The 26,271-nt window shown below is 46.2% G+C and overlaps 1 protein-coding gene across 1 annotated transcript in view; it reads right to left on the bottom strand.

The window, feature by feature from the left end:
• Window positions 1-5,013: 5,013 nt before the first annotated feature.
• LOC115092442 (melanin-concentrating hormone receptor 1-like) overlaps window positions 5,014-26,271 on the bottom strand; it is a 69,144-nt gene continuing 47,886 nt past the window's right edge. The window contains exon 3 of the mRNA XM_029603275.1: window positions 5,014-6,439. Within this exon, the coding sequence (XP_029459135.1) occupies window positions 6,223-6,439 (217 nt within the window). The 3' untranslated portion in view covers window positions 5,014-6,222. The remainder of the gene's footprint in view (window positions 6,440-26,271) is intronic.

Raw genomic sequence — 26,271 nt, 5'->3', positions numbered from 1 at the left:
AGTCTTTGTTGGTTGTTGTCTGTATATAGATCCACTTTTCTTCATTCCCCCTGCCATTGAAGCAGAGAGCTATGCTGGATATGCATGAAGTATCAGACTTTCTCCCCTGCCGTTGAAGCAGAGAGCTATGCTGGATATGCATGAAGTATCAGACTTTCATCTAGGAAATTTACTTCTCTAGAATGTTCTGATGTTCATTCACCCAAACAGTCCTGGGGTAATTGAAATCATCCATTATTACTGTGTTGATGATTTTGTTAGCTTCCTTAATTTCTTTTACCATTTCAATGTTAGTTCATTCTGCCCAGGTGGATGATGATACACCCATACTACTATCTTCTTCCCTTTTTTACCTGGAATTTCTATCTATAAAGATTCCACATTGCATTTTGTTTCCTACAGAACATTTATCCTGTTTAACAATGCTCTCTTTAACATAGTGCCACTCCTCCACCAATTTGATCTATCCTATCATTTTGATATAATTTGTACAATGGTATCACAGTGTCCAACTGGTTATCCTCCTTATGCAGGAGATTATCCTGGTCTCAGAAGAGAATGTTTTGTCACCTATGCCAGACCAGAGGACACTTTAGTCACTCGACCAAATCGCAGATTGGTGCAGAAACTCCTTATCTCTCTGACCAAGGAACATTCCAGTCTTTCCTTTCCACTCTCACTAGGTTATATCAGGACTCCTCTCCACAAACCAGCGTTCTGATATCACTTATAGGGGTGAATTAATCAGAACCCTGGCTCAGGAGTTCTTCATCGTCTATTATAGTAGATTCAAGCAGATTGGAAGTGTCAGACTAGGCTGCTCCTCCACCAAGTCAACTGGAAGCCCTTTCTGGTTCACCCTCTTAATCATTGGAGTCCTGGGTACACAACCCTATACCTTTAGGCTTGGATGAAGACTCTACCAGCATACCTTTTGATCCTCTTCCAGATCCTCCAGACCATACTTCACCACCAGAGGATTTGACCTATTTTGAGTTTGTGGAAAGGATGGGTACTACACTGGACGTCCATGTCCGCAAAGACAAAGACCCCCGATCTGACCCTCTTGGGCTTCTTCAAATGCTGGATACTCCAGCTGAACCAATAGCCCTTCCAATTCACAACATTCTCAATTCTCTATAAATGAAAATGCTGGAAACCCTCATTTCAGTCACCCCAACCACTTAAAAGTTAAACTTCAAATTCAAAGGCCAACAAGATTTGGTGTCATCCAGCTGCTTCACAAGTCCATAATAGTTGAATCTGCTATGAAAAAAGTGAAGATGACATGTATTCACTCAAATTCTCCTGCTGGAAAAAAAAAGATTACGAACTTCTAATGCACTTTGTAAAATGTTCTTACCAAAGTTATCTGCTTGCATTACCATCCATCAGTTCTACATGATGCAGTACGTACATGATTGCATTCATAAGTTGAAGCTTTTCTTATCTGCCATGAAGCAGGCAATTACTATCTACAAATACTCCTAGATATGGAAGAAGGCATCTTCACTATATGAATCCTTTGATTTTGTTTTACTTACGTCATCCACCTCTATTAGGGCTAGACATATGGCGTGGCTTCAAATGAGTAGAATCCATGAGAACATCCACAAAAAACTAGCAGACCTCCCTTGCTTAGAGGACAATCTTTTCAGCAAAAAGCTCAGAGAGACAGCAACCCAGATTAAGAACCAAAAGGTAGCAATGCAGTCATTCTCAACAGCTCTTGAACAATCCTCCACAGCACAACATCACTTCTGTCCATACATACGACCATACTTCCACAGGAGGCCTTACTGGTCTTTTCACCAGTACTGTCTACTGCCCCTTCTGGCCCAGTATCAACAGCCACTTCTGACTAGAACTTGCCAAAGAGAATGCTGGCAACAGAAATCTACAGAACATGCCCTACCCAAAGCGGGGCTTGGTTTTTTCATCCCACTGAATAATCCGTTTCTGACTCCCCCAGTAGTGGGAAGAATCCAGCATTTTGTGGAGGAGTGGCATTGGATCACCAAGGACCCCTAATTCCTTCATATTGTGCAGTCTTGGTACCGGTCTCCATTCCTCCCACATTGTTCAGCTCTCAAGCTGGATCCATCCCATTTACCGCAGCTCTAACTGGAAGTCCAATCATTTCTCCAATAACAAGCAATAGAACCAGTTCCACCATCTCGGCATATCGTGGCGTTCTATTCCCGATACTTTCTTATTCCTAGGAAAATGGGGGGGACGACAGGTGGTGGTGACTTGAGATGCCTGAACAAACATACTCAGAGAAACTCAAAATGAACTCCCTCAGCACGATTCTACCTTACATACAAGACAAATGGATGTATGCCCTTCCCCCACTGTGGCCCTTTCTCTGTTTCTCTCCCAGTTGACTTCTTCCCCATGACCCCTTCCTGAGTTCTCACCCTCCTGCCTTGCTTTTCCCCCTCATGGCCCCTTCCCTAATGCCTTCCCTTCTATCCTCTCCCTCGTGTGGCTCCTTCCTTGATTGTCCTCTTCAATTCCTCTTCCCTTCCTATGCTTCCTTCCTCCTGCCCTTCTTCTACAGCCCTTTTCTGAGTGCTGTGCCCCTCCCCCCATGGCCCACCTGCTTTCCTCCTCCTCCTCCCATGAACTCTTTTTGAGAGACTTCCCTCCTGACATCCTCCCTCTCAAGGCTCCTTTCCAAGTGCTTTCTCTCCTGTGGTCTCCCTCTTGGCCTGCCCTCCCTGTGGTCCCATTCCCTTCTGCCTCCCCCCCCCCCCCCCCCACCACCATGGCTACGCTACTCACTCAGTGCAGCTTTTCTCTCTCACTGTCAGACCAGCAGGGTAGCCACAGCATGTGTAGCAGGGACCAGAAATGCTCCTCAGGGTTATCACCCTGCTGCTTCTGGTCATGTGGAGCAGTGGCTGTTGAAGGTACTGGTGCAGTGCACGTCCCCTCCTAATGGTAGCAATCAGCTGCCGTCTTCCCCACCTCCTCTCCACACTGGTTTGGACTTCTCAAGGCTGCAGTCTTCCTTCCCTCCTCTTGGCATGGGATAAAGCAGTGGGATTAAGCATCCCTAGCTTTAGAGCAGAGCTCCTCAGAGGTGAGATCAACCTGTTCTTTTACCCTACAGTTGCACTTTGGTTGCCCCCCTTTTGGCAGATCCCACGTTCGGAACCACTGCCCTAGTATTTTTAGGAGTCCTCGGATGTAGCGGTTCAAGGAGGGATGAGTCTTTCTTTCGACAGTCTGGAGGCACGCAGACAGCAGCAGTGACTATTGCATGCAGGGGAGTAGCTGGAGACTTAGGTCAGAGCTCTGTAGGTTTTTTCTCTATTTTCGGAGAGGTAAGGAGGAGGGGAAAGCAAGCCTGAAGCTTTCCATACCTTTTTTTTCTCTCTTTCCCAAAGTCCTAAGGTCATGGACACAAAAGGTGGTGAGAGTTTCCCATTGTTGATACTCTTAGGGATTTTCAATGTAGGAAAGAATCCTAGCATGGGGTGAGAGGAGTTCCATTGGTTTGACGGGGTCTGGAAAGCCCGCCCCTGCCTGATGTGATTTTCTTCAAGGGAGAAGGATTTTTCATTCTGACTCTGGTGTCAAAAAAGGTGCTACACCTCTGGGAGAAGAGGAGTCTGTACCCACACACTGCTCAAGCTTATGGAAAAGGAAAGACGACTAGACTGTAATGCAGAGCCGAGTAACTGGAATTCAGGTAGCAGGGGTAGAAGGAGCTCCCACCACCTAATAGCAGATCCTGCATTGGAGAAGTAACGGGGATCATGTTTATTTAAGAAACAGATTCATCTTCAAGAAAATATATGCTGCCTACCAGATTGTCAGAACAGAAGTTTTATTTGAGTAACGTTTACTGCTGGAATGTGGACTGCGATTTGTCAGAGATGATCTCCCCCCCCTCCTGCTCAAGGAGGAACCTGTATTTGCAGCCCCCTCCCCCCGTAGTGTCCTAGTGTGCTTCAGAAATCAGAAATGAGGCCTTGAGAATGAACTAAATGCGTTTATTAATGCATGAGGCTTTCGGATAGTTGACCTGCTTCCTTGGTGTGTGTGTGTGCCGGTGTCTGTGTGGAGCCTGACCTTCTTACCCCTGGAAGCTTGGCTGTGCCACACACAAAACCTGGGGTGGAATGTAAAAAGAATTGAACTAGTTACTAGTAGGAAGCACAAACAAATTTAGTCAGGATTACTGGAACCTATCTCCCTGGGATATTACAGCCCCCTTTTCTGTGAGAACGCAGGAACAGAGAGGTAAGGGAAGATGGAAGGGGGCTACATAAAGTCAAATTGCATTCAACCATGAAATCTAAAAATCACACTGCAAATCTATACATCAACACACATACAGTCACACGGTGCTCATGAAACAAACATACATACTGTATATACACTGTGCATACTACTTCCATTACTCAATATTTACACGTGCATGAGAACATACACAGCCCCCATACACACTGCATACCACGTTCATACTTCCTCGTCCCCATTAAAAAAATTTCTTATGTCAATAAAAATTTGAAAAATCACAGATTTATATTTTTGCCAGCTAAAAAAAAAACAAAAAACAAAAAACATTCAGAGGCATCATTGCATAGGCTTGGAGGAAACCCCAGACTCTGGGTCACTAAAACCCATCCACTTGCAGGCATGGACCGTTTCCTTTTTTTTTTTTGTCATTTTCTCTCCCCAGGAGGTGAGAGGTGGGGGAGGGGTAACATTCTCAGCGACTCTTGCCCGAAACTTCAGCTATAGAAACAATTGCCAAAGAAATCCCACCCCAAATTTAAAAAAAAGCAGAACTGGGCCGAAACAGGGGGGAGTTGTCTGAAAACCATCATCAGATACCTTACGTGCTGGGTTGAAATGTAATGATTGCAGGTTGAAAGACAGCCCTGTGCCATTATCAGGAAACTAGAGACAATATCTCGCCGACGTTGATGGAGGTCCTGGGTTGGAGCAGGGTATCGTGCAGGATCTGACATGAGGAGTGCCAGGCAGTGTCTGGGCTGTGGATAAAGTGCGGCATGGGGGGGGGGAGGTCTGCATTCCTCCCCCGTCTCCCAACCTCCAGGGAAGGCAGTGCGAGGCTCCCAGCAGCTGTGGGGCAGCAGGGCCTCTTTGTACTCCTTTAAATGTCTCCTTGCCCAAGTTTGTGTTTGAAAGCAAAGGAAGTGCGGAGAGGTGGCACATAACCAGAAAGGAGAATTGGAAGGGCAACATTATTATTTTTTTTCTTTACTTTTTCACTCTGTAGCATCCCATGGTCCTGCCAGCATTATGTTTAGAAATAGGCCGAGGGAGGGGCCCCATTCTGGCCCAGTTTTCCCTAAGGAAAGGCGGTGGGGGCTATTTGAAGCTTCTCTCTCCTCGTGCAATGTGAACAGCTTCCACCCACGATGCTAAGTGACTCTGGGCTCAGGTCTGCTCAACGACTGCTTCCAGTCACTGTTCTAGTCTTAACACTCCATTCCTGCACAGAGACTGAGCCAGTAACAGTGTCGCTTCTCCGAAGGTATGGATTTCTAGTCCTGATTTTCTGAGGGAAACCAAAAGCAGAAGTGCCTTACACAACAGGACCCAAAGTAGGGCAAGTTCAGTCTCTTCCCCAGTGACATGGAGCCAGAGTCCACCCTAATTGCCTCTAAGGGTAAGAATACAGGGGAACCCTTTTGCAAGCATGGACTCCCCCTATCTGGTGTAGAAGCAGGCTGGCCAGGACTGTAATTGTTTAAAACCACTCCCAGGATATATCTTGCAGCACCAAGCATGCCACAGAATGTTCAAATCATAAGTCTTGCAGAGGGACTAATCCTATGGCCATGCTGTGAAGACCCAAATTGCATGGTGGCAGGCCTACTGAAACCATGCACCCACACCTCATCCCTTCTCCCAACATTCAGAACCACGGGCACTTCTGGACCCTAAAACAGCTCCCTACACCATGGAGCGTTTTGCTGCGAGGATTTTTGAACCGTATCTAATTTGATGACACACATGTCACAACTGGAGAAGAGTCTAAGGCTGCCATGGGCTGGGATTCTCAATGAATTCAAAGTTCCTTGAATATTTCCTCACATCCTGGTCTACTGTAATTGGCTTGGCAGCATGAGCAGTCACTCTCTAGAGGCCTGGATGGGTCTACATCACTTGGCAATTCACCATGAGTGTTGGCACCTCCTAAACTGGGCACATGCTCACCAGCACCCCACCCCTCCCCTATACAAAGCTGTTCTCCTCTTGTCCATTGAGGGCAACGCTGATCCTTGTGGACTCAGTGACAGAGCAAGGTGGTGTCTCGGTGCTGAAAGGCCGTCTCCGGCGCTGTGAGGAGGGGATGCCCAGGTGCGGGCTGCAGATGGTGGAGGTCAACTCCTGTGTGGGTAGAGCAGTGCCAGCCCGGAGCGCTCGCCACCTCAAGATGAAGCGACAGTACCTGCAGGGAGAGAGAGGTAAGAGTCAGGGTGACTACTGCAAGGCCAAGGAAGAAGCATTTCTCCATGACCTCCTCCTTTGCTATGTACATTGGAATAAGGGTACTAAGGGCAGTGAGAGGAGCCTGAATTCACAGTACACAGAGGTAAGGAGGGCTATAGCTGACATTAGTTCCTCATTATTACCATCTCTTCTTCTACAAACATAAAGACAAATGCAAACAAAGGCATTAAGGGTGATGGTTAATGATAATGCATATTATTTATCTATCCCCAGCACTGTACATGACAGATTACATGACTACAATGTTTATTTATTTATTTATTTATTTATTTATTTATTTAACTCTTTTCTATACCAACATTCATGAAAAGTATCATATCACATCGGTTTACACAGAACAAGGGGGGTAAACAACTTTAAACAAACCATTTTATGAGAAGCAAAGTTACATTAAACAAGGAGGGTAGAACTTGGGAGGCTGAGGTAGCCGGAAAGCAAAGGATAGATAAGGTAAATAGCAACTAGACTGGCAGCGGATGCTGAACTGCTTGAGTATGACTAGGTGGCATTTTGGAGTTTCTGAAGGTTATGGGAAGGCTTGAAGGAATAGCCAGGTCTTGAGTTTTTTCCGAAATGTTAGGAGGCAGGGTTCTAGTCTGAGGTCCGAGGGCATGGCATTCCATATGGCAGGTCCCGCTGTTGAGAATGCCCGTTCTTTAGTGGCTGGCTGAAGTGTGGCTTTTGTTGAGGGGACTTGCAGGGTTTTTCTCTGATGGGTCTAGTGGAGGTGTGAAGTTTGAAAGGGGTCTGAAGGTCGAGCTGTAGCTGTTTGTGGATGGATTTATGGATTATGGTGAGAGACTTGTGTAGAATTCTGTAGTTTATTGGAAGCCAGTGAAGGTTCCAGAGGATGGGAGTGATATGAGCTACTCGGCTGGGTCAGGATTCTGGCAGCCACGTTCTGGAGCATCTGTAGTGGTCTGGTGGTGGAGGTGGGGAGACCCAGGAGGAGAGTGTTGCAATAGTCTATTTTGGCAAATAGCGTGGTTTGGAGGACCGTCCTGAAGTCATGGAAGTGGAGGAGGGGTTTGAGTCTTTTCAGAACTTGTAGTTTATAAAAACAGTCTTTGGTTGTGTTGTTAATGGATTTCTTTAGGTTCAGACGGTGGTCGAAGATTACTCCTAGGACTCTTACATGCGTGATCGGGGTGTAGGGGGGGGGGGGTCAATAGAGGTGGGTCAGAGTGGTCAGAAGAGATGAGGAGGAGTTCAGTCTTGGAAGCATTAAGGACCAGGTTCAGACTGGTAAGGAGGCGGTTGATGGATTGGAGGCAGTTTTTCCAGAAAATGAGTGTTTTTGAGAGGGATTCTGTGATCGGGATCAGAATCTGAACATCATCCGCGTAGAGATAGTGTATTCATTTTAGGTTAGTTAGCAGCTGGCAGAGGGGAAGAAGGTAAATATTGAAGAGGGTAGGTGACAGTGAGGAGTCTTGGGGTACACCTAATGATTTGATGCTGAGAGATTCTTTATTGTTGATTTTGACCTTGAAGCTTCTATTGCTGAGGAAGGATTCAAACCATCTGTGACCTGCCCCTGAAAGGCCGATGTCTGAGTGGTTTACGGTATCGAATTTATTTATTTTATTTATTTTGAATTTTTTTATATACCGACAACCGTTTGCACATCGTATCGGTGTACAAGTAACTTAAAACTTTCTGGCAATGCCTTTACAGTGAACAATAGCTATGTATACAAGAACTTACAGCTAATTCAGAAAAAAAAAAAATGCCGCGAAGATGTCTAGAAGGGCTAGTAGGAATGATTGATCTTTATCTAGGCCCATGATGATGTGATCCATGAGGGAGATGAGTAGAGTTTCCGTGCTGAAGGACTTACGGAAGCTGTATTGGGATGGGTATAGTATTTTGTGTTCCTCCAGGTAATCTGAGAGTTGAGTATTAACCAGTTTCTCAGTGAGTTTAGCGATAAAAGGGAGATTAGAGATAGGGTGGAAATTGGAGAGATCTCTTATGTCTAGGTTGGGTTTCTTTAGCAGTGGTTTGAGGGACACAGTTTTCAGCCTGTCTGGATAGATTCCTTGAGTTAAGAAGCAGTTTTTTATACTCCGACAATGATGTAGTCTTAGGGGTCTTGCGCCATTTGCCTTCTTTGTGTCTGAGGTCTTGTTTCCATTGCTTAAGTTCAGGTGAGAACCAGGGTTGTTTTCTCTTTAGCGACGGGTTGATTATTTTGACTGCTGGGGGGCATAGTTTATTAGCTATTGCCTCTGTGATGTTGTGCCAGGATAGAAGGGCTGAGTTGGGGTTGGTTACGTCCAAATTAGTGAGTTCTTTGGAAAGGTGTTCTTTGAGAACGTCGGATGTGCATGATTTCCTGAAGTGGATAGTAGACAGAGGCTGTGGGAGGTTAGGACGTTCGTTGGTTGCAAGGGTAGTGGAAACCAGTGAGTGGTCCGACCAGGGAACTGGGGTGCAAACAGGGGGGATGGAGTAAGACAAGCTGGAGTTTATGAAGAGGAGGTCAAGTGTATGTCCCGCTTTGTGGGTAGGTTTGTCGATGATTTGTTCAAAGCCCATGGCTCTGAGAGAGGTGAGGAAGGTTTTGCAATTGTGGGAGGGAGGAGTGGTGTCTACGTGGAGGTTGAAGTCCCCTAGAATCATAGCTGGGGAGTCCGTGTTGATATGTTTTGCTATGATTTTGATGAGTGGGGAGGTGTCTGCGTCTAGTAGACCTGGTGGCGCATATACTAGTAGAATTTGAAGATGTTTAGATTTGAATAGACCTAGTTCAAGTTTGGTGGAGGTCTTAACTGGTTGTGAAGTGAGACTGAGTGCTTTTTTGGTGGCTAGAAGAAGGCCGCCTCCTCGTTTTTTTTTGTCTGGGAATTGAGAAGATGTCATATAGGTGAGAAGGTAATTGATTTATCAGGGCAATGTTGGAGCTTTTTAGCCAGGTCTCCGTGATGGCGCAGATGTCTGGCTGTGAGTCCAGGAGATAGTCACAGAGGATGTGCGTTTTCTTTGTCAGTGACTGTGCGTTGAAGAGGGTTAGAGAGAATATCGTGAGCCCTAATAGCTGAGTGAGAGGGGAGGTCATGATTGTAATGAGAGATCTGGAGGTATAGCTCAGGGATAATTGTAGTGGCTTAGTGTGAGAATGATGGTGACAATGTAAGATGGGGATAGGGTAGGTTAGCATCATGCTTCTCTAGGTGCGTAGTCCGAGAAGGTTGTCCGGAGAAGGCTCTGCGTCCAGGTACTGGAAGGTTGAGGATCTGTCCTGAGTGCTTCTGCCCCCTCACTGTTGCTGGTTTGCTTTGTTGGCGGATTCTGAAGCTCAGGGGGTTCGGCGGTGGTGGCCACTGGTAGATAATGGATAGAGAAGCTCGAAGGGGGAGCACAAATGTTAGGTCAGCACTGGGTGGTAAGCACTGTATGGTAACCAAGAAGATATAACTTTACTGTAATAAAGCGATATCTTCAGAGGGGAGATCCTGTGTTCAGCTAGGTGCCTTGCAGTTTTCACAGTTGCTATCTCTGCTGGAAGCAGCTGGTCTGTGCTGTTGGTTACAAAGACATTATGTAAAAAAGTGTCCCCACCCTCCTAGAGAGTCAGCAGCATAAGGGTTAACAACAATACAAGGGCTAACAGTATTTTGGGTCTGGCCAGTTCAAAAAGTGCTGTTATTACTTTAACTTGGGCCCTAATGAAAAACTGCTGACAGTTGACCTTGTACACACAGCTTTTTTGGAATCTTGCATAATCTGGAGAACAGACATGAACTTGGTTGGCAAAATACCCAGTAACAGCAATGGCAACTGTAACAGGAGGATGTGGGTGAGATAGTGGGGATTTTTCGAGGAGTTGTTAGAAAAAACAACAATGTTAAAGTGTTAGAACATAACATGCCATGCTGGGTCAGACCAAGGGTCCATCAAGCCCAGCATCCTATTTCCAACAGATGCCAAACCAACCACAAGAACCTGGCAATTACCCAAACACTAAGAACATCCCATGCTACTGATGCAATTAATAGCAGTGGCTAGTCCCTAAGTATAATTGATTAATAGCCATTAATAGACTTCTCCTCCAAGAACTTATCCAAACCTTTTTTGAACCCAGCTACACTAACTGCACTAACCACATCCTCTGGCAACACATTCCAGAGCTTTATTGTGCGTTGAGTGAAAAAGAATTTTCTCTGACTAATCTTAAATGTGCTACTTGCTAACTTCATGGAATGCCCCCTAGTCCTTCTATTATTCGAAAGTGTAAATAACCGATTCACATCTACTCGTTCAAGACCTCTCATGATCTTAAAGACCTCTATCATATCCCCTCTCAGCTGTCTCTTCTCCAAGCTGAACAGCCCTTAAAACCGCTTAGATTAACAATTTGCACATATTTGCAGTAGAACAAAAGATGTATAAAGATAGAGGTTAGTCTGTGGAAAATTTCTCTGGTTTGGCTACATGGAGCAGCCTATCAGAGAAGCTCTCCCTAGGAAGAGAATTGCTAATCAATTCATTGCCAATTATTGCTTGTCATGCTATATTCCATTACTGCACAAATTAAATAATAGAATAATTTTAAGACAGTATGGATCTTGTGTTTTTGTCTTCCTTGTGATTAGCCAAGGTGATTAGCCAGGGTTCAGCTAAGATAGGCAGCCTCTGTAATATACAGCAGGTCAGCTGAACAATTGGTGACCCTGACAACATGATCACTGTCTCTGGAGTTTACAGTACCTGGAGTTTGATTTGGTTTTAGGTTAGCCCAGACAAAGTTTTAGAGATGTGAATCGGAACCGGAATCGGTTCCGATTCCGGTTCCGATTCACATCGTTAATTTTTTTTTTTTTGTGCGGCCCGATTGCGGTTTTGTTTATCGGCTGTGCCCGAGCTGATAAACAAAAAAACCCACCCGACCCTTTAAAACTGTTCCCTTAGCGTTCCTCACCCTCCCGAACCCCCCCAAAACTTTTTACAAGTACCTGGTGGTCCAGTGGAAGTCCCGGGAGCGATCTCCCGCTCTCGGGGGCCGTCGGCTGCCACTAATAAAAATGGCCTGATGGCCCTTTGCCCTTACCATGTGACAGGGTATCCATGTCATTGGCCAGGCCCTGTCACATGGTAGGAGTAATTGGCGGCCGGCGCCATCTTTAAAAATGGCGCGGGCCATCCAGTGCTCCTACCATGTGACAGGGGCCGGCCAATGGCACGGATACCCTGTCACATGGTAAGGGCAAAGGGCCATCGGCGCCATTTTGATTAGTGGCAGCCAACGGCCCGAGAGCGGGAGATCGCTCCCAGGACCCCCACTGGATCACCAGATACCTGTAAAAAGTTTTTTTGGGGGGTCGGGAGGCTGGGGAAATCTAAGGGATTAGTTTTAAAGGGATGGGGTGGGTTTAGGGGTTATTTTTATATGCCATTTTCCCCCCCAAAATGATAAGAGAACCCCCACGAACAATATCGTGGGGTTTTCCTATCGTTTTGGGGGAGCCCCTGATTTCTGACGATTTTGAAAATATCGTACGATATTTTCAATCGTCTGAAGCCCGATTCACATCCCTATCATTTCAACACTTCAATATCCAATCACTTAAGGATCCCCTCCTTGATGATCCTTCTATACTGATGAATTAATCGATTAGGTGTTTCCTATCGATTCCATCATTTCAAAGCTGGAATGCCCCATCGATATCAGGGCTCTGGGGGCAGTCTAAGTTGGAAGTTAGAGAGGAAGGTTGGAGTTTTTCCTAAGTTGCTTTTTGAGCCTACCTGGAGCCTTGGAAACCCTCTGATACCCCCCCAGGGCAAGTCAGGGGTCCACTGCTGTTCTCTCCTCAGGAAGTGCAGAGTGGTTGCTCAGGGACTCATTTGGATTTTGGACCTTTGATTAGTAGGAGCCCTGCTGAAGGCCTGGGCCTTTCAGAGACTCAGGGACTGGGGAACCCTGAGTTGAAGACATCTAGGTTTAGGAAAGACCTGCCCCTGAAGTGGTGTGACCTGTTGCAGAGGACATCCGCTGTTATCTATTTTGGGGAACAAAGAAGTTATTATCAGACCTGGGAGGAAAGATTTTCTGCCCCTCTTCCTACCCATTGGTGGACTTGCAGTTCCATCCAGGATCCCTTCCATCAGGGATCCACATCCAGAGAAAGGACAACTAACTGTGAGTAAATATTAGAACTAACAGAAGGAACACCCATCTGGAGGCTCTGAAACCGTGGAGAGATAGAGACGTTAACTCTCTGTGCCAAGACTGATTTTTGTTGCCACCCGGGAGGGGCTTCCACTGCAAAAGGGGCCTTAACCTAAAGGAACCACTGCTCAACCTATGCCAGGTTAGATTCCCGGCCTTATCAAAGACTCTTGTACAGGTAGAGGCTACTGTTACGCTCTCCTCCTCCAGAGGGGAGGAGTTAGCAATCTGTTATCACTCACCCCGCCAGGAGGGCGGAGTTAGCAATCTGTTCTGCTTTTCTCCTGAAAGGGGGAGGAGTTAGCAATCTGTCATGATCTGTTCCTCCAGAGGGGAGGAGTTAGCTATCTGTAATGCTTACCCGCCAAGAGGGCGGAGTTAGTAATGTTAGCGAACTGCTGTTAGATGCTCCTGTAAGGAAGGAGGTAGCAATCTGTTATGGATCAACTCCCCAGGGAAGAGGAGTTGGCAAACTGTTTTATGATATTCTTCTAAGGAGAGAAGCTAACAATAGGTATATTGTACTTCGCTACTGAGATAGCAATCTATGATGCCTCCGCTACGGAGAAGCAATCTGTTATATATAGGCTGCTGGCAAGTCCCATAGAAAGAGAAGGTAGCTATCTATATAATACTTCCGTAAGCAGTGTTAGTGGTTGGTAGTGGTTGGCTCCCACAGAGTGATAGCAGTGTAAGGAATGACCACTTGGAGGAAATGGTGAATCCCTGGGCCGATGGCAGATGACAGCGCCCCCAGGAGGAGATCCTAAGAGGAACCACCGGCTAGGCTAGAATATGAAATAAACACAAATAGTTCTTTATTAGGCTGGAAGCTGGACCACCAGTGGTGGCAGTAGTGAGTTGATGTGTCCGGCAGGCTGAAGTCCTTCTGATACTGGAATATAATCTCTGGGTTACTGAGCTGTAGAGAGAGACTAGAAGTAGTGAGTAGACAGGGTATACTGGGTACAAGATGGTACACTCACAATAGTAGATGTCTGCAATGGTCTCTATGCCACAGAGAGTCTTCAGTACATTCAGGAACAGGAGCCGTAGGCGAGCACTGGTTCCTATAAACAGTCTGTAATAAGAACTCGCAATAGCTGTATATGAAATGGCTTCTAGAGTAGAAGAGAGTCTGTAAACGATTCTAGGAACATGGGCCCTCGTGAAGCGAGTACCGGTTCCTATCTGCAATCTTGCCAATCTAACTCTTGATCTCTGTATCTGCGATAATGTCTTGGACAGAAGGGAGTCTTCAGAGCTATAGGAATATAGGCCCTAGTGGAGCGAGTACCGATTCCTGTCTACAATAGAACTCACTGTGTTCACGTCTGCGATCACTTCCAGGCAATGAGGAGTCTTCCGAGTATTCAGGGACGTAGGTCCTCGAGGAACGAGTACCGGATCCCGTCTTGGCAATCTGAAATCAAGAAGAGAGAGCAGAGCCCCCGTGAAGTGGGTACTCCTGGTAAGTCTGAAAAGGCCGAGCAGTGGAGAAGAATTCCCCTAGCTGACTCGGATCGTTGTTGCAAGTATCGTGGACTGCCGAAGCAAGTCCTGTTGGAGTTCTTTGCTAATTCGTTAGAGGTTAGTAAACAAAGACCTTTTAAAGTGGAAATGGATGATGTCACTACGGGGGGACGCCCCAGAGGTTCGCGCCCTTGCTGGTACAAAGTCTGGAGCACGTGCGCCCTTACGTCATCAGGAACATGGCGGATCCGTAGCATCAAGCCAGCCCGGGGACACTGGGACCAAAAGGCAAGGAGAAGCCGCGGCTGCATCTGTCCGTCAGAGCCGAAAGGAGTCACTCCCAAAGTAGAGAGGGTGGAGCGAGGGGCGAGAAGAGGCACGAACGCAACAGCTACAGGCATTGTACACTTAACGTGTAGATTTTTTAAATGTTGCGCACGTGGAAAACGGGGGTTACGTGCGTGGCTGGGCCTTGCGCGCGCTGCATGCATCTTCAAAGGGGCCCAGCCTTGCGCGTAACTCCTGTTGCGCGCAGTGCCGACGTGCCCGTTATAAAATAGCTGCGTCCATGTGTGTGCTCCAGGAAGTGCGTGCACATGGACGCACGCATGTAAGTTTAAAAATCTACCCCTAAGAGAAAGAGAGAGAGAGAGAACAGTGGAGCTGGAAATCATATTTATCGTGCCACCAAGCCAACTTGTATATACAGTAAAGTATTAATTCTGGGCCCTAATCCAGTGGTCCTGGTGTTTTTCTTTGGGGAACACAGCAGAAATTCTCCTAACCCAGGGAATTCAGCATAGGAAATCAGACTCCATGCACTGGGACCTGAGAGGACTCCTCTCTATCCTTAGTCAAAGAATCCACACCTTGGGTAGTGAGGGAGACAGATGCCTCAAAGAGTATATAAATAACTTTATGACCTCACCCGTGCTGGACCTGAGGTTACATAGCTATACAAATCAAAAGCTTGTGCGGCTATGCGATTTCCTTATATTGAGGAAAAGCACAACTGTTTCTGCTTGGCATCAAACCAAGGTGTTTGCTTATGAAGTAAACGTGACAACCATGACACTATAGAAATACAGCTTTGAAGCTTTGCTTATTATGCAGTGCGCTTCTGTGGCAGCTGAGAGTTTAGCTCTAAATAAGTTCTTGCACATATAGCAGCAGCCAGTCTCATAGACTAATGAACGAGGAAGAGAGTTCATGGGGTGCTTGCAAGTGCCTCTTTTTTTTTTTTTTTTGCCATTATGGTGCCCGGCACCTTGGTTTCCTAATTGTCTTGTTTGCCTATTACAGTCTGCAACCCCAATGTAATAGCTGTGCCCTTCCAGAGCTTGTGCAGCCAATTACTGAGTCCTTCCCCTTACAGCGTTAGCTGACTGTAGCAACAGTCGGGCTCAGTCATGGCATTGCACTCGTATTGGGCCAGCTTGCCTTAAACTGAGCAGTTCATTAGTGAGTCAAACTGCTTCCCTCCAGCTGGTTAATTGGTCTTTGAGCAGCAAAGCAGGGACACAAACTTGTTTGCAGAGAGCAGACAGCAAGCAGGCCCCTTTTCCCTTCCCTCACAGGGTCCAGGGCTTTAAGCTAGGGAAAGAATCCACCCAGTCTTGCATGGCTAGTGTACCCGACCTGATCCACTGGAGCGCCAGCTGAGGTGTGAACTCTCAGTAAGTACCACTGAGACTTATCTGCAGTGCTCCTTCCACTTGCTCTGCCAGGGAAACAGAACCCTTCATGTGGTCTCTGAAAGCAGCTTCACCAGGGAAATCAGAGCCCACTGCCTGTTGCCCTGCTCTCCCCGGAAAATAAGTGCCACTTATCTGGCCTGTTGCCCTAGGAGCCTGGTCTGCAGCTCCTATCACCGAATCCTCCAAGGGAAGAAGCGACTGGGAAACTCTCCTCCAGTACATAACTCCTTGGTTCAGGAACTCAGGCCCCCTGGAATCAGTTCCCAGAGGGAGGGGGTCATTGCATTCACCTGTGACATAGCTGCAGCACCAGTCCACACGTCCGCTCATCTACTGAGGCAGAGACAAATACTGAAGAGCTGAGAGCAGTACCACACCTTCATAGGGGGAATGAAGTCAGCGTGGAGCTTTGATCTCTGCCTCCATCTGCTGGCAGGACGACATAACCCACTTGGACTGGTTTGGCATGTATGATAAGGAAGTGCACATGCGATAGTTATGTTAAAGGTATCAGCCTGTTCTGATTTGTTGCGGCCTTAGGAAAGATGACTAGAATCAGTAGTTGTTGTTTCCTTGATAGTATTTTTTTTTTATGATACAGGAGTCTCCACAAATTGGAAAAGGTAAGATCTTCTGTATGGTATTGGGCTGAATTTTAATTCCACCCAGGGTTGAACCAGGAGAGGAGAGCATGAGCTATGGAAAATTACTAAACAATTTATCTAGCAAATCCAGTCAGGAATGCAATGGGAGCCAACTTTTCAACATGATTGGGGGTGCTAAACCCAACATAAATGATCCCTCTTGAGAAACTGTGAAGGAGAGTTTGCTTGATATTCGGGATGCTCAAGCATCCACGGCACCCACCGAGCTGGCACTTATGTTGAGGAGTGTGTATGTGTGTTATTTGCTCTATAACCTTGATTGTGGGACATGAGTTCATTTAACAAAAAATGAATTCTTCATGGATATTCTCTATGAAGATAATCAGAGGAGAAGCAGAAGGCGCTGTGTGTTTTATATTTTTCAGGTGTCTAGCTATGGGCCTTGATGGACCTGAATCTGCTAATGCATACCCTCACGTGAGAGGAAGAAGTGAACCATCCAGTGTATGATGCCCTTATATTAGTTCACTGTGATGGTGACTCATATGAAAAATGTGTTTCCCTTGTGAGAGAGAAAGAAGTGTGTCACAGAAGTAAAGTGGCATTATTTTATTAGCTCACCCTGTGATGCCTTAATAAGAAATGGATATCTTCTTACTAGTGTGTGACAGTAATGAACTGAAATTCTTTAATTAGTTCATTCTGGGGCATGTAATATAAAATGTGTATTTTGTCTAATTTCCTTTTCAGATTTTCCTCATGGTACCTGACTGTGTTTGTACATTTGCACATCTATTAGCTTCACGAAATATGGCTATTAGCTTCACGAAAAATGGACTCGGACACTTTCAGGTTAAAGCACCTTTAAGCTTTTAACCAGTATTCACTATCGTATCACTTTATATTTATTACAGCCTTTACCTTCTTTCCAGCTTTTGTTTTAAGCTTCCAAGTTCTCTATTCCTTGTTGATTGTAACTTTGACTTATTCTTATCTTTTGTTATGTATAGTTTTACCTAAATTGTTACTTCAGTTATACCCTTGTTAAATGTAAACCGATCCGATATGGTTATTTACTATGAAGGTCGGTATAAAAAACTGTTAAATAAATAAATAAAATAAATCTACATCAAAGAGTGTTGGCATGTATAGTGGCCACTAATGGATTTTCAGAAGTCTGAAGAGAGTTCAGGTGGGGTGAGTGTGGCACAGGTCCTAAAGCTTGGTCCCTATGCCACTAGAAGTGGTATCTTTAAACTCTTCCTCAGTTTCTGGCTTAACCTTCTACTTTTTGGTTCTATTGATCTTGGAAGGATGGTTTTGTGGAACAGGATGGGTATGTGAGGGATGCGCTCTGTGTAAATAGAAGCCTGAGTCTTGATTTGGGAGGGGATATTTGTTTTTTTTATTCTGAGTGCAGAAGGTCAGGACCCTGTCTTCGGTTCTGGGGATATTCCTGACCAGAGGACCTACTTTTACAATGTATGCTGAGGGGGGTTTAAGAATTCCTAAGCATTAGCACCTGGGAGGAGGCATGGACACTAACTACATGTGAGAGATCCTTTGTCCTTCTCCGGGAATTTTCATCTTTGAAGACCTCAGTGAATCTGTGGGAGTACTGGTAAGATTATGTTTGAAGAATGGCTAATGCATATGGTTTGTAGAGAGACACACTATTGATGGTGATGCACTGCTAAAGGAAAAGGAAGGAAGGATGGAGGTTTTTTTTTTTTGCTGCTGCTGTTAACTTTGCTGTGGAATTCTGTGACTCATCTTTTGTGTATTTTATTGCTGATTGACTGCTGGTACCCCAGAAGTGATTGACTGCTGGTACCCCAGAAGAAGAAAAGTTGTGATCAGGGACGGCTTAAGGCAGTCTGCTGCCTGAGGCTCGGGGTGAGATGGTGCTCCCCCAACTCTCCCTCAAGGCACAGTACAAGTCAAATCATCAAGAGTTGCAAGGGGGGGGGGGGGCCCTTAGAGTCTGGCCCTTTCGGTGATTTCAAATGCTGCAGAAGGGGGACAGCCATAGCTCCAGGAACCCTAAGACCTGCCTTCCACCATTTTCCCCGCATTTTCCCCAGGAGAAGCGGGAGATGGGTGAATGGTGGGGGGTGAATGGTGGGAGTCTTTGTGTGGAATGCTCTCTCTGGGCCAGTGCAAGGCACCCTAGGCAATCTTTACAGCCTTGTACACATGCCCCCTGCCCTCACCACATTGAAAGTACAGTCTTCTAAGGGAAAAATATCACGACCCTGCAAAAACCACACTCAGAATCCATATGGTATTAGGCCTCTAGTATTGCATGTTGGGTGTGGGCTTTGCCCTCCGAAAGCTCAGAGTAAACAGAATCACTAATACAATATGTTAAACATCCCATATTAAAAAGAACACTAACTGCCAGTCCTCAAATAGTAAAAACCCTAACTATGAAAAAGCAACACTGCAAATATTGCATAGGCTCTGTTTTCCTCCTATTAGGAAAATAGAAAAAGCCAGCCTGCTATAGATCCCTACACAGAAACTACTCATTAGCAGAATTCCTCACCTCAGTCACACATGCAAAACACAAACAGCACTTCACCAAATAAACAGACCCTCACCAAGTATAAATAGAAATGAACTGGAAACCTCAACAAGCCAAACTTTATGGAAAGCAACAATGGAAAACTGGACAATAAAATCAAGGAATATAAAACATTGATTATCAGGCCTATCCTGTAAAGTGCAGCCGCGTTTACCCTGCTCCTAAGCCGCTTTTTACTCACGTTCCGGCCGCATTAGCCCTTCCTGCGATCCCGAATCCCCTTTAACCTACACCTACCGCGTCCTAAATTCCCCGGGCAACCCCTTCCGCCCGCGGCATGTATATTGCATGCAAACGAACGAATTAGCTATTCCCTAGCATCCCGTAACCCGCGCCCCGACTATCGCTAGTTTCCCTGCCGTTTTGTCGCGCGTTTAACCTGCAAACTTACCGCCTACCCTGACCCCTGCGGTAGAGGCAGGGGTAAGGGTAGATGGCAAGCTTTCCCCCAGCCCCCGCTCACCTGCCCCGGCCGCGAACATGGGTGCCGGTCTCCGTGGCAGCCCCAGTCCTCTCCCCTGCTCCCGAAGTAAAAAAAAAAAGCGAAAAAAACGTTGCAGCCCCCCTCCGATGTCCGGACTGGGGCTGCCACGGAGACTGCAACGGCAAAGCGACTTTTCGGTTTTTTTTTTGGTTCGCCGCTGTCAGTGTCCCCCCTCCTCTCGGAGCAGGGCGCGAAAAGCAGCCTTGCTCCGGGAGATGGGGGGGCACTGATAGCGGGGAAGCAACGGCGAAGACAGCGGCGAAGCAACGGCGAGCGACTTTTCGTTTTTTTTTTTTGCTTCGCCGCTGTCAGTGTCCCCCCTCCTCCAGGAGCAGGGCGCGAAAAGCAGCCTTGCTCCGGGAGGAGGGAAGCTTCCCTCCTCCCGGAGCATCTGTCATTTCAAATGACATTTGAAATGACAGATACCAGCGTGGCGTGAAGCCTTAGGCCCGCGCACCCAGGATACTGTATAGGCGCTCTATCCAGTAAAATGGGTTGCGCGGGACTAAGGCATTACGGACGCGGTTTACATTTACATATAATTAGTGTTCAGGATCGAGCGGTAGGTGAACTGCACTATGCGGGCGGTAACCGCGGGTGCCGTAGGCACTAACGCAGCTCTTCCTACCGCTCGGTACTGGATAGACCTGTATAATAGTAAAAATATACTAATAAAAATAATATTTCAAAACATGATGAACAGACATCTGCTCGTTGGAACTGCGACTTGCTGCTTGAACATCCCTGCAGCAGCAGCACCCCTGAGCCGCGTGGGCCTTCCCGCTCCGCCCCCCCCCCCCCCACTGATATCACCTGGGCGACCAGCTAAAGGGGCCAGCATACCACCGGAGGCACCACAGGCTAGTGCGTTGTGCGCCAAAGGAGTGTGACAAAGGGGTATGCCCCATTGTGCACCCCTTCGTGTGACCTCTTCTCAGTGTTCATCAAAACTGGGGGTTCTATTCAGGTTAGCGATTACTTTGTTTTTTATCTGGTTGCAAAATTTTCCAACATTTCCCTATTCTCAGCGCTGCATTCCTGGCTTCCAGCTCGCTATGGAGGATTCCCACAGTTACTGGTAATGGTGTTCTTGCGCTTCCCGGCCATGTTGGCTCCGAAGCCGGGCCCGCTCACCTGGCGCTACCGTCTACCAGCTCCTCCCTGACTCCCAGCTCCGCTCGGCTGCAGCTCCGACGAGCGTCCCCGGACTCTCCGCGGCCTACTCCCCTGCAGTTCTCCTCACGCCGGGGCTTGGCGTCGGCCCTGCCTCCTGGTGCGTGCGCGCGGAACTCTCGCTCATTTAAAGACCCTAGCGTGGGAAAACCCCGGGCGGCGCCTGATCCTGACGTTACATAGGCTTGGTATATATACACCGGCCCGGCCCCTAGCTCAGGGCCTTGGCAATCGGGTTGTACACTCCGGTGTCTCTAGTTTGCCTTCCTGTGTTCCAGTCGCTCTGTTCCAGCATCTCCCATTCCAGCGTCTCCTGTGTCTCCCGTTCCAGCATCTCCAGCATCTCCTGTGTCTCCCATTCCAGCATCTCTCCATCCCTGGTAGTATCCTTCGGACTGATCTCACGGTACTGACCTTTGCCTGTTCTTGACTACTCCTTGATTGCTGCCTGACCTGACCTCTGCCTGGAACTTCGACTACTCTTGTCTGCCACCTGGAATCTGACCTCCTGCTTGACCTGACTATGCCCGGATTGACCCTGCCTGGCTGACCATTCTGCACCAAGACTCTGGCCTCGCTATACACTCAGACACTCTATTCTGGCCTCCTGTGACCTCTGGACTTCCTTGTCTGAACGCTGACCGCGCATCCCTGTTTGTGGTCGGCACGCCCTTGAACTTTCTCTCTAGGAGACCCTGCGAGGCCCACCTAAGACCAGGCGGCCCGGGTAACCAAGGGCTCAACCTGAGGGAACCCCGGGTTGCTATTGGTGAAGCTCCAGCTATAGCCTCTGTCTCCTCCTGTGCTCCGCCTCCTGGTGGCAGGCGCTCTCCGGGTTCGACCGGAGGGCCGTACCAATCCTGCACCAGGCCAAGGGTCCACTCCCAGTGCAACAGGTAAATATGGTAATCTCAGTCATTATCGATTTAAGCCTAGTTTCATCCCTAGAAATTCATTGATTCTCATTATGCCGTCTGCAAAAACTTCTACGCTTGCTGTCTCCTCGATTTCATTACTGATATTCAATGTTCAATCCATTATGAAAAAAAAAATTATTCATGACCTAATCTCCACAAACAAACCAGATGGTGTTTTATGTGCAAAACTTTTTTTTATTAAACAGATGCATATGTACAGAAACATAACATGGCCTGAGACACAATTTTTTCCTTAATGCATCAATTTTTGAATCTTGGTTATGTTATCATGACATTGTTACCCTTAATAATTTATGTCCTCTGACTATGTACCTTTCTCTGAACCCAGACCAAATCGTCGTAGAGGAGGATTACTCTACAATCATGTAAAAAACACCTTAATTCATAAAAGTCCTTATGAAATCTTGATGATTTCGACCTCTTTTGTTAATTTCTACATTGTTTATTGCCCTCCTGATTTATTAAACTCTGATTTATGCCCCCTGTTGGAAACCCTAGTTTCATTACCAGTGGATTTAACTCATACAATTTTAGCTAGTGATTTTAACTAATCCTCCTCCTCCCATTCAGGCCGATTCAAAAAACCCCGCAGGAGAGTCGGTGCTCCATGTTGAGTGCCCGCTCTCCCAATGCGCGCCTAGGCACCCCTTCTGGGTGCGTGATTCTCTATTTAAATTAGGCCGCGCACTAAAAAGGAGGCGCTAGGGACAATAGCACATCCCTAGCGCCTCCTTATTAGTGGAAGAGGCAGCTTAAATGCAAGGGGTTAAGAGTAGCAGCACTGGGACGGTTCCCCTTCCTCTAAAAAAAGAGCGCTGGCTACACCCTCCCTCGAGCGTAATAGCAGAGCGCAGGGGGGCACCCTTGCTGTGCGCCGCCTTCGCCTCCTCCAGGCACTTCTGAACGAGCCAATGAGCGCCAGCCTGACTCGGAGCAGGGCAAAGCTGCATTTGAGGAAGCGAGGAGACACTCTGGCGGCGCTTTGCTCTCCACAGCCCTCGCTTCAGCCAATTGCCGCCCCCCTGCTAGTGCAGCCTCGGGTCCCCGACGTTTCCTGGGTTGCTCAGATCTTGGGCAGGCGTTAATTTCTGAGAGTAAAATGTGCAGCTTGGCCGCACATTTTACTTTCAGTATCCCACTGGGATAACTAATAGGCTCATCAACATGCATTTGCATGTGATGAGCGCTATTAGTTTTGGGGGGGTTGGCCATGCGTTTTCCACGTGCTATTATCCCTTACAGTATAAAGGGTAATAATAGCGTGTCTAAAGCGTGTGGTCAAATGGGTGCTAAACGGTGCGCTTGGCCGAGCGCACCGTTCTGTATCGGCCTGATTATCTCTTCTTTTCTTGAGGCAATGGCTTGCTTGGGCTGGAAGCAACTGATTGATAAACCTACACAAAGACTTGGTCACACCCTTGACCTCGTCTTTTGTAATCCTCAGTTTGTATGTTTACTCTCTGTAAATTTAATGTTGGAATCAATCCATGGTTGGACCATCTTTTAATATCCGTATCGTGTATTACAAAGCATAAAAACTCTAAATTTGATTAACAAGGCACAGAAACTCATCAAAAGGAAAAAGGTCAATCCAGAACAATTTATCGATGCTGTCAGAACATAAGAACATAAGATATGCCATACTGGATCAAGCCCGGTATCCTGTTTCCAACAGTGGCCAATCCAAGTCACAAGTACCTGGCAAGTACCCAAACATTAAATAAATCTCACTGCTACCATAGCAGTTTATGGATTTTTCCTCTAGGAACTTATCCAAACCTTTTTTAAACCCAGTTACAGTAACTGCCTTCTCTGTTGCAGGTTCCATTCTCTGGAACTCTATGCCCGATTCATTCTGTTAATATCTGACATTAAGGAGTTCAAGAAAGATTTGCAAACTTATCTCTTTATCCTTTCTTTCTGACTATGCAGATTGGCTGGTTGTCATCTATACCGACTTATGAAGTGTGATGTCATTATTGCTGTTTTTCTCACGATATTATGATCCACCGCTTTTATGTTTTATTTTTATTATTGTACAAAACTTTGTGTTGTATGTTTTATTTCCAATCTAAAAACATCCGGAATTGAACATCAGTACCCCGCCAGATGATAAATATATCGTCTATAAAACGTACCCATAATGCTATCTGATTTGCCCAATGAGATGGATAAATCCATGAATCTTCAAATTTAGCCACATACAGGCATGCAAGGCTGGGGGCCATAGTGGCCCCCATCGCTGTGCCTTTAATTTGCTGATAAAAAGTATCTTCAAAACAGAAGTAATTTTTTGTTAGTGCAATTTCAGCAAGTTTCAGTACAAATGACGTAGAGATACGACAGGGGGCAGGACGGGAATTCAAGATATCTTCTATCACTTCTAAAGCTTCAAGCTGAGGAATATTGGAATAAAGGGATACTATATCAAGTGTGACAAAGAAAAATTGATCCTTAGGGGGAGACATGGACTCCAAAATGGAAATGAGATGTGAGGAATCTCGGACATATGATTTGATCATAGGGACAAATGGTTTCAAAAAAAGGTCCACAAATTTTGAAAGAGGCTCAAGTAAGGAGCCTATACCTGCAACTATTGGACGCCCAGGTGGATTTTCTAGACTTTTATGAATCTTTGGGAGTGTGTAGAAGGCAGGAGTAATAGGATACTCTACTAGTAAAAATTTACCTTCACGGGGCGTCAGCATTCTCATATCCAAAGCTTGTTGGACCACAGGTTCAATTAACTTCCTCAAATCATTTGTAGGATCCCCTGGAAGGGGTAAGTAAAATGCAGTGTCACTCAGTTGCCGATGCACCTCCGCATCATAGTTATCCTTATTTTGAATAACAATCCCACCCCCTTTGTCCGCTGGTTTTATTACAATTCCAGAGGCACATTCTAACCTGTTTATGGCCTGCGACTCTTCCCTAGACAGGTTAAAATATGTGTAATGATTAGCTGAAACAAGTGTTTGTACATCTTGGTTCACCAATTTTTCAAAAGCCAATATAAGGGGGTCAATGGGACCCGGAGGTGTCCAACGTGATTTTACATAGACTAAAGATGCATCGCGATTAACTGGGTAGTCAGCAAAAAAGGATTTTAACCTTAAAGACCTATAGAAACATTGTAAATGTATTTGCAAATCAAAAGTATTACATTTCACTGTGGGGACAAAAGAAAGTCCCTTGCGCAGGACTCCCCGTTCAATATCTGACAACATATGAGAAGATAAATTAAATATTGCTGCGGGTTCTATTGCCATGGGTCCACTGGCGGCCGGGAGGTTCTGGTTATGCGCTGAGGTTGAATATTGCCTCGGGTGCGGGATCGGGTGTTGTAGTCGTCTCGTAACACTTGAGTTGAATCTGGAGGTTTCTGACCAGAGTCCAAAAAAGACGCAGAAACTGAGGCATAGCATGTAGAGGCAGGAGCAGGGAGATCTGATGTGGTCGAGATAGCGGGTTGATGTCTGGAACGATTTTGAATTCCTTCCTCGCCAGAAGAGTCGCCGGAGGAATCGTGGGCAAATGTAACTTTTTTTGGATAAGTTTGTCGAGACTTTGACATCCATTGATAAACAAAACCCGATCGATAGTCGTTCTCGTCTCTCAGAAATTTTTTATATTTGCCGGTTTTTAATTCATTCTTAAATTTAGTGAGATTGTCCTGAAATTCACGTAACTGCTGATCAAATTCTTCTACTGGAGAAGTACTCTTGATGATATCCAGCTGATTTGAAAGTTCTTCCTGTAAAGATACTTGTACTTGTTTCGTGGTTTCAATAATCAGCACCATCAAATCGAACGAACATTTATTTAAGATTTGATTCCAGCGAGTAAGAAAAGCTGAATTGTCAGTATGTAGACGAGGCTCCTTTTGAATACGTAGACCTCTTGGGATGCGACGAACCCTACAGTATTCTATTAGAGTTGCTGCATGGAGTTCTGCACGGGTAAAGCGCTTTTGGAGATTAATTACATCAGGCCAGGTTACTGTCGGTATGTCCACAGGTGGAGAATCGGAGAAAAAAGGGGTGTCCGTCAAGACCGCATTGAACTCTGCATCAGAATAGCTAAAGATCTGATCATCGGCAGCCATTTAAACGCTTAAATAAGCGGGAGAAATCCAGAGAGACACAAGCAGAATCCTGCACTACAAGATAATCCGAATCAAAAAAGTGCAGATAGATTAATTTTAAGTCCCAATCAAGAGGATTTCCAAACTCTTTTTTGCAAGAACTAATTTTTATATTTTATTGCGGCAACTCCACTGCATTATATTTCCAATGAAAGATATATTCAAAAGTCCCCCGACACGGTCCCGTGTTTCGCCGGTGGCTGCATCGGGAGGGACCACAAATTTTAATAAATCTGAAAATAAAAATAATTGAAGATCAGGACATAACAATGGACTTAGGCCGGCAATGAACTCAAATAAAATCAATAGTTACATACCTTGGTGCAACGCATTTCAAAACATGGCAGGGAGTACATTAACCCTCAGTACAACCAGGTATTTAAAGACAGAGTTTGGGCGCCAAATAACAGGTGAGTTGATCACAATTTGCATGGGAGCCAATCACCGGTTCCCAAGAGTCTGTGCGCCCTGGTTCATGCATATCGAGGCAGGGTTGA

This window comes from Rhinatrema bivittatum, chromosome 5, assembly GCF_901001135.1.
Source record: "Rhinatrema bivittatum chromosome 5, aRhiBiv1.1, whole genome shotgun sequence".
Taxonomy (NCBI): domain Eukaryota; kingdom Metazoa; phylum Chordata; class Amphibia; order Gymnophiona; family Rhinatrematidae; genus Rhinatrema; species Rhinatrema bivittatum.
Note: the sequence above shows the minus strand (reverse complement) of the source record. Positions and strands in the feature narration are given on the sequence as shown.